The following is an 8101-nucleotide window of genomic DNA, read 5'->3' as shown; positions in this document are numbered from 1 at the left end:
GGGAGGGGAATGGCCAGGACCCGGGGGGGGGGGCTTGGGGGGGGGGAAACCCGGCCACCGGCACCCAGCCGGGGACAGAGCGAGACTCCCCCCCAAAAAAAAAAAAAAAAAAAAAAAAGGGAAAAAATGGAAAAGGGTCACAATAGTAAATATATAAACTTAGAAGTTTGAAAATAGGTTTATGGCAAGTATCTATACTGTAACATAATGAAATATTCATGCAAATTTATTTGATCCATGTAGATTGAACTTAATGGAAAAATATTGGTGGAAACTACTATGCTAAACTTCATGTTTTCTTTTTTCAGTATAGACTATGGTCGAAGAAAAAGAAATGCTTTTAGGATTCAGGTAGAAAAAGGTGAGTCTTTTATTGTTAGAGCTAAATTATCAGTAAAGTTATATAAACAATTGTTTTAGCTCATAACATTTTTCTTTTTGTTTCAGTATTTAGCATAATTAGTAGTGAGAAGGAACTTAAGAATTTAACAGAATTAGAAGATAAACATTTAGCAAAAAGAGCAAGACAAGGTGAAGAGGACAATGAGTAAGTATACAAAATGCAGCGTTTTTTTAAACCATGAACCTTGTCACGTTACATTCCTGCTTGTAAAACTTTCAGTGGCTCTTCCTTGCCAACAAAGCCCTGCGTAGTATTTACCTAACCTCTTCAGCCATATTGAATGTTCTTTATTCCCCAAAGAGATCAAATTCTCTGTGGCTGTGGTTTTGTTGAGTTAGAGTATCATTTCCCTTTCACAAACTCCCACTCAGCCCTCAAGAATCAGTTGAAATGTTACTGCTTTTATTAGGCCTAAGACCCCTTTTTAAATGTTCCTTAGCTTCTAGTTACAGATATTTGTTATAATCCTTATGATATCATATGGCATTGAAATTATTTGCTTACTTGTTTGCATTACCAACAGTACTGTCTCATTACCTTCTTCTTCTGCCCTAACACAACGTCAGATATATAAAAAGGTGCCAGTTAATTTTGTTTAAGAAATGGTATTGAGAGTTTTAAAAGTATCTTTATTGAGGTATAATTGACATCAGTAAGCTCTAGTTTTTTTTTTTTTTTTTTTTTTTTTTTGAGATTAAGTCTCACTCTGTCACCTAGGCTGGAGTGCAGTGGCATGATCTCGGCTCACTGCAACCTCCGACTCCTGGATTCAAGTGATTCTCCTGCCTTAACCTCCCAAGTAGCTGGGGTTACAGTCATGTGCCACCACACCCGGCTACTTTTTTATGTTTTTGGTAGAGACGGGGTTTCACCATGTTGGCCAGGCTGGTCTCAAACTCCTGACATCTAGTGATCCACCCACCTCGGCCTCCCAAAGTGCTGGGATTACAGGCATGAGCCATTGTGCCCACCCAGCCAAGCTCTATGTTTTTAAAGTGTACAATTTGTTACGTTTTGACGTAGGTATATACTCATTGAACTATCACCATAAGCAAGATACTGAACCTTTCCATAAATATCAAAAGTCTTCTTGTTCCCCTTTGCAATTCATTTCTCCCTCCACCCCTGTTTCTAGGCAAACTTTTTTCTTTTTTTTTTTTTGAGACAGTGTTTTACTCTGTCACCCAGGCTGGAGTTCGATCACAGCGCATTGCAGCCTTGACTTCCCAGGTTACTTGATTCTTCTACTTCAGCCTCCCAAGTAGCTGTAGGCACATGCTACCACACCTAGCTAATTTTTTGTAGAAACAGGGTTTTGCCATGTTGCCCAGGTTGGTCTTAAACTTCTGGGCTCAAGCAGTCTGCCTGCTTCAGCCTCCCAAAGTGTTGGGATTATAGGTGTGAGCCATAGCACCCAGCTTTAGGCAACCATTGATTTGCTTTCTGTCACTGTGTGTTACATTGCATTTTGTAGAATTTTATTTGGAATCATACTTTTAAAGTCTGGATTCTTTCATTCTTTCACTTAGCAAAATGATTTTGAGATTTATCAATGTTGTGTGTATCAATAGTTCATTGCTTTTTATTGATGAGTATGTGTGGACATGCCACAATTATTTTATCTGTTTATCTTTTTTTTGTTTTTGTTTTTTTGAGACAGGGTCTCACTTTGTTGCCCAGGCTAGAATGTAGTGGAGTGGCATATCACAACTCACTGCAGCCTCTACCTCCTGGGCTCAAGTGATTCTCCCATACAGGTGCATGCTACCATGCCCAGTTAAGTTTCTAATTTTTTGTAGAAACAGGGTCTCACTATGTTTCCAGGCTGCTCTCATACCACTGGGCTCAAGCAATTCTCTTGCCTCAGACTCCCAGAGTGCTGGGATTACAGGTGTGAACTGCCTTGCCTGACCTATCTGTTTATCTCTTGTTGGGCAGTTGGTTTGTTTCCAGTTTCTGGCTATTACAAATTAAGCTGCGATGAACATTTATGTCCAGGTCTTTATGTGGACAGTATTTTCATTTCCTTTATTAAATATGTAAGACTGGAATAGCTGGGTCATGTGATAGATGCATATTTAAGAAATTGCCAAACTATTTTCCAATGTATTTGTACCATTTTACTTTTACATTAGCAGTTTATGAGAATTCTACTCTTTCCACAAATTGCTAATATTTGGTATGGTCAGTGTTTAATTGTCAGTAGTATTTCACTGTAAATATGACGTTAGCTTTAGGTTTTTTTGTAGATGTCCTGTGTCAGATTGAGGAAGTTTCCTAATATTCCTAGATTGCTGAGAATTTTTGTCATGAATAGATATTTGCATTTGTCAGATGCTTTTATGCATCTGTTGAAACATCTCATTATGGCCTTTCCCCTTTAGTCTATTAATTTGGTGAATTACATTGGTTCCCAGTATTAAGCCAATCTTGCATTCCGGGGATAAACACTAGTTGGTCCTGATATGTTATCTTTTTAATGTATTGTTGGCAGCCTGAGCGACATAGCGAGACTCTGTCTCTACAGAAAATTTAAAAATTAGCCAGGCATGGCGGTGCATGATTCTATCCCAGCTTCTTTGGTAGCTGAGGTTGGAGGATTGCTTGAGCCCCAGAGTTGAAGGTTACAATGAGCTATAATTATGCCACTGCACCCCAGCCTGGGTGACAGAATGAGATCTAGTCTCTGAAGAAAAAAAAAAAAGAAAAAGAGTATTTGTTTGATGTTGTTTTCTTGAGATGGAGTCTCGCTCTTGTTGCCCAGGCTGGAGTGCAATAGCGTGATCTCGGCTCACTGCAACCACTGCCTCCCGGGTTTAAGCCATTCTCCTGCCTCAGCCTCCTGAGTAGCTGGGATTACAGGCACCTGCCACCATGCCCGGCTAATTTTCGAAAAAAAGGGTATTAATTGGATTCAGTTTACTAATCTTTTTCTACAGATGTTTTCTACAGATGCATTTGTGTGTCATATTGATGCATTTGTGTGTCATATTGATCCGATCACATTTGTGTGTCATATTTTCTACAGATGCATTTGTGTGTCATATTGATCCGAATTTTCTTTTGTTCATTTTTCGAATGTCTGTCATGTTTTGTTGTTAAGGTTACACCGGCCTCATGATATTAGTGGGAAAGTGTTCTTTTGTTCTCTATTTTATGAAAACAAATTATGGAAATTCTTTTTTGAATATTTATTAGTGTTCACCCAGAGTTTATCTAGGCCTAGAATCAACTTCCCCCAGAGTCTTCTTTTTCTGAAGGATTTTGATAAATTTTAATTTTGCTAGATATACAGCTCTTCTTTACATCTCTCCTTATGTCAATTGTGATAAATTGTATTTTTAAATCATTTGTTCATTTTCTCTCAGGTGTGGAATTTGTTGGCGTAATGCTTCTGCAATATTCTCTTGTCATCCTTTTAATGTCTATAGGATTTGGGGTGATAGCCCCATTTTACTGTTTGTAGCTCAGCCTTTTTCATTTAAATTTATCATAATTTTCTTCAGTTCCATATTCATGAGTATTTGTTTGTGTCACACTGTTGCATTATAAATAACTCTTTACTGCATATATCTTTGTACACATCACTTTTGTTTTTTTTTTTTTTTTTGAGATGGAGTCTGGTTCTGTGGCCCAGGCTGGAGTGCAGTGGCGTGATCTCGGCTTACTGCAAACTCTGCTTCACGCCATTCTCCTGACTCAGCCCCCCGAGTAGCTGGGACTACAGGTGCCCGCCATCACTCCCGGCTAATTTTTCTATTTTTAGTAGAGTCGAGGTTTCACCGTGTTTGCCAGGATGATCTCGATCTCGTGACCTTGTGATCCACCCGCCTTGGCCTCCCAAAGTGCTGGGATTACAGGCGTGAGCCACTGCGCCCAGCCCACATCACTTTTTTTATGTTGAATTTTTGAGGTGGAATTTCTCAAAGATTGATATTTTTGAGATTTCTCGTGCATTTGGACTTACCTTCCTAAAAATGTTGCCTCAGTTTATATTCCCAACAACTTTGTATAAAGGGCACATTTCTCTGCATCCCTGCAATCTTAGTTATACTATAATTTATCTTTGCTGTTTTTATAGGCAAAATATTGATCTTTTTTTTTTTTCTCTCTTTTTGAGACGGAGTCTTGCTCTGTCACCCAGGCTGGATGGAGTCCAGTGGTGCGATCTCGGCTCACTGCATCCTCGGCCTCCCGAATTCAAGCAATTCTCCTGCCTCAGCCTCCTGAGTAGTTGGGACTACAGGCGTCCACCACCACTCCTGGCCAGTTTTTGTATTTTTAGTGGAGACAGGGTTTCATCATGTTGGCCAGGCTGGTCTTGAACTCCTGACCTCAGGCAATCCGCCCACCTCGGCCTCCCAAAGTTCTGGGATCACAGGCTTGAGCCACTGCTCCTGGCCTTGATCATATTTTTCTTTGTTATTTTATGATTACTGAGGTTAGTTTTTTTGTTATTTCATATTTGTTTTGTGAATGGCTCGCTTTATGGGTTTTTTTCTATTTCATTTGAGAGGTATTTGAATTTTCCTTATTAGTTGTCGGAGTGTTTTGCCTAAAATATACCTCTTTTTATATGTGTTACAACTGCTTTCCCCATGTTGCCACTTCCCTTTTAATTTTTGTTTGCACCGTCTTTTGATTAGAGAAGTTTTGCATTTTTATGTAGTCAGATCTCTCAGTCTTTTTCGTTTTGGTTTATGCTGATATGCTTAGAAAGACCTCTCTCACAAGAGTGTGTAGAATAATTACTTACACTTTTTTCTTCTTTCTTTACGATGTTTAACTCTTTAATCCACTTGGAATTTTTTTTCTTTCTTTAGGGCATAAGTTGTAAGGCAAAACTTTTTTTTTTCCAAATAGTTGAATGATATACCTTATTTACATTGATTAGAATTGCTCCCAAGTAATACTGATTAATTTTAATGAACATAGAATTTGCTGGTTTTTTTTTTTTTTTTTTTGAGACAGGGTCTTGCTCTGTCACCCAGGCTTCAGTGCACTGGCACAATCATTGCTCACCGCAGTCTTGACGTCCCAGGCCCAAGTGATCCTCCCACCTCAGCCTCACAAGTAGCTGGGACTACAGGTGTGCACCAGCATGCCCAGCTAATTTTTTAATTTTTTTCTAGAGACACAGTCTCCCTTGGTTGCCCAGGCTGTAATTTGTATCTTAATATCTTAATTATAACAGCATTTCGTTGCATTCATATGAAGCTTTCTACAAAAAAAAAAAAAGTCCTTTTCTTATTTAAATAATTTTTTTTTTTTTTTTTTTGAGACAGAGTCTCATACTGTCAGCCAGGCTGGAGCACAGTGGCACGATCTTGGCTCACTGCAACCTCCATATCCTGGGCTCAAGCAATTCTGCCTCAGCCTCCCAAGTAGCTGGGATGTGCCACCACACCTGGCTGAGTTTTGTATTTTTAGTAGAGACGGGGTTTTACCGTGTTGACCAGACTGGTCTCTGTGAACTCCTGACCTCAGGTAATCCACCTGCCTCGGCCTCCCAAAGTGCTGGGATTACAGGCGTGAACCACCGCGCCGGGCCTATTTAAATAATTTCTGAAGAAGTTTTAAATACTAGCAGAGTCCTGAAGTTACTTGAAGCTATTAGATAACAACTTTCAGTTATAATGAATTAAGACTACATTCTCAGCTTGTAGTTTATTAGGATTTATACTTCTTTTTTGATACAGGAAATTTATTTGCTCCTTCATCCCTGATGAACAGTCTTGGAGAAGTTGTATTTGGTTACATGGTTTGGTCATGTTGACTTTGTGAATTTGTTACTCAGAGTGCTTAATTATAGGTTGCTGAAATATTTTCTCTACCTGAATCTGATATCCCCAAATGAGACCCTTGGGCCTGAGGGAATTTGTATCTTTTATTTATTGCTAGGATAAATATAACTATAATATATTTTGCATTTATTATATATTGTAAATGCATAAGGACTTTGCAAGCGTTTATTTAATCCTTTGATAACTCTGGGAGATAGACATTACTTATTAAATCTCCGTTTTATAGATAAGGAAGCTGACAGAGAGGTTAAGTAATAACTGGTTAAGTTGGATTTTGAATCCTAGTTTCTCTGATTCCAGAGTTTGGACTCTTAACCACCATAATCGTTTGCCTGAATATACTTGTGTTGGGTAATCATTTTTTTAGGATATGGGAGAGAAAGTCTTTAAAACATTTTTCCCTCTTTTTACTGAGGTATACTGAAAGCTATTCTGATGATGATTCAAGTATGGAAGACTACCCAGATCCACAGGTAAGCCAAACATTTAGTGGGTTCACTTTGATATTTTCTTTTTGAGTTGTTATGATACCTCCTTTGAAAAACTCAGTAAGAGCTGGGCATGGTGACTCACATCTGTAATCCCAGCACTTTGGGAGGCTGAGGCAGGCAGATCACTTGAACCCAGGGATTTGAGACCATCCTGGCCTACATGGCAAAACCCTGTCTCTATAAAAAGTACTAAAAAATAAGCCTGGCCAACATGGTGAAACCTTGTCTCTATAAAGAATACAAAAATTTGCCGGGCATGGTGGCATGTACCTGTGATCCCAGCTACCTGGGGGGGCTGAGGTGGGAGAATCAATCACTTGAGCCCCGGAGGTTGAGGCTGCAGTGAGTTGCAGTGAGCTGTGATTGTGCCACTTTACTCCAGCGTAGGTGACAGAGTGAGACCCTGTCTTTTAAAAAAAATAAGGTTAGCTGTCGTGGCTCACACCTGTAATCCTAGCACTTTGGAAGGCCAAGGAAGGTGGATCACTTCAGCCGAGGAGTTCGAGACCAGCCTATGCAACATGGCAGAACCCCATCTCTACCAAAAAAACCCCCCGAAATTAGCCAGGTGTAATGAATGCCTTGCACCTGTGGTCCCAGCTACTCAGGAAGCTGAGGTGGGAGGATCACTTGAGCCCAGGAGGCAGAGGTTGCAGTGAGCTGGGATTGCACCACTGCACTCCAGCCTGAGCAACAAAACCAGATCCTGTCTCAAAAAAAAAAAAAAAAAATTAGTAAGGAATAGAATAAAAAGCCAGGTGCTATGGCTCACGTCTGTAATCCCAGCACTTTGGGAGGCTGAGGGTTCAAGACCAGCTTGGGCAACACAGCAAGACTCTGTCTCTACAAAATACAAACAAAAATTAGCTAGGTCTGGTGGCGTACACCCATAGTCCTAGCTACTGAGAAGGCTGATGCTGGAGGATCGCTTGAGCCTAGGAGTTTGAGGCTGCAGTAAGCTATGATTGTGCCATTCTACTTCAGCCTGGGTGACAGACCTTATGGCAAAAGAGAGAGAGAGAAGAGAAGGAAAGAAAGAGGGAAAGAAAAAAAGGATTAGGGCTAAAGGGAGGGAGAGAGGAAGGACAGGGAATAGAATAAGAGACTTTAGACATCTTCATCAATAAATAATTGAACACTTTCCGTGTTCAGTATTGGTGATGGATTAACCATGCTTCCAGTATTTGTGTTATAAGTCAGTTATACAAGGAAAAAGAAGGGAAGAGGATAGCTAGAAATAAGGGCAGACAAGAATAGAGTAATTAATAGTAAAAATGGAAAAAGGGATATACTTTTTGTCAAGGAGATGGCATTATTAATGAAGAGGCTTGATTAAAGGAGAATATGGAGATAGTATAGTCAGCCCTCACCCTCCATGGGGGATTGGCCCTAGGGCCCCACAT

At 39.8% G+C, this 8101-nt stretch overlaps 1 protein-coding gene across 4 annotated transcripts in view; it reads left to right on the top strand.

The window, feature by feature from the left end:
* Nucleotides 1-8101, top strand: part of NVL (nuclear VCP like) — a 107483-nt gene that overhangs the window by 17923 nt on the left and 81459 nt on the right. For all 4 annotated transcript variants that reach the window (XR_002729900.2, XR_002729901.2, XM_023203661.2 and 1 more), the window contains exons 3-5: nt 309-361; nt 448-547; nt 6623-6680. Coding sequence is in view for 2 of the 4 variants with exons in the window: in XM_023203661.2 (XP_023059429.1) it covers nt 309-361; nt 448-547; nt 6623-6680 (211 nt within the window). In the remaining 2 variants the exon portion in view is untranslated. The remainder of the gene's footprint in view (nt 1-308; nt 362-447; nt 548-6622; nt 6681-8101) is intronic.

The sequence above is a fragment of the Piliocolobus tephrosceles genome, chromosome 1, assembly GCF_002776525.5.
Source record: "Piliocolobus tephrosceles isolate RC106 chromosome 1, ASM277652v3, whole genome shotgun sequence".
Lineage (NCBI taxonomy): Eukaryota > Metazoa > Chordata > Mammalia > Primates > Cercopithecidae > Piliocolobus > Piliocolobus tephrosceles.
This window is presented reverse-complemented; position numbering and strand designations above follow the sequence as displayed.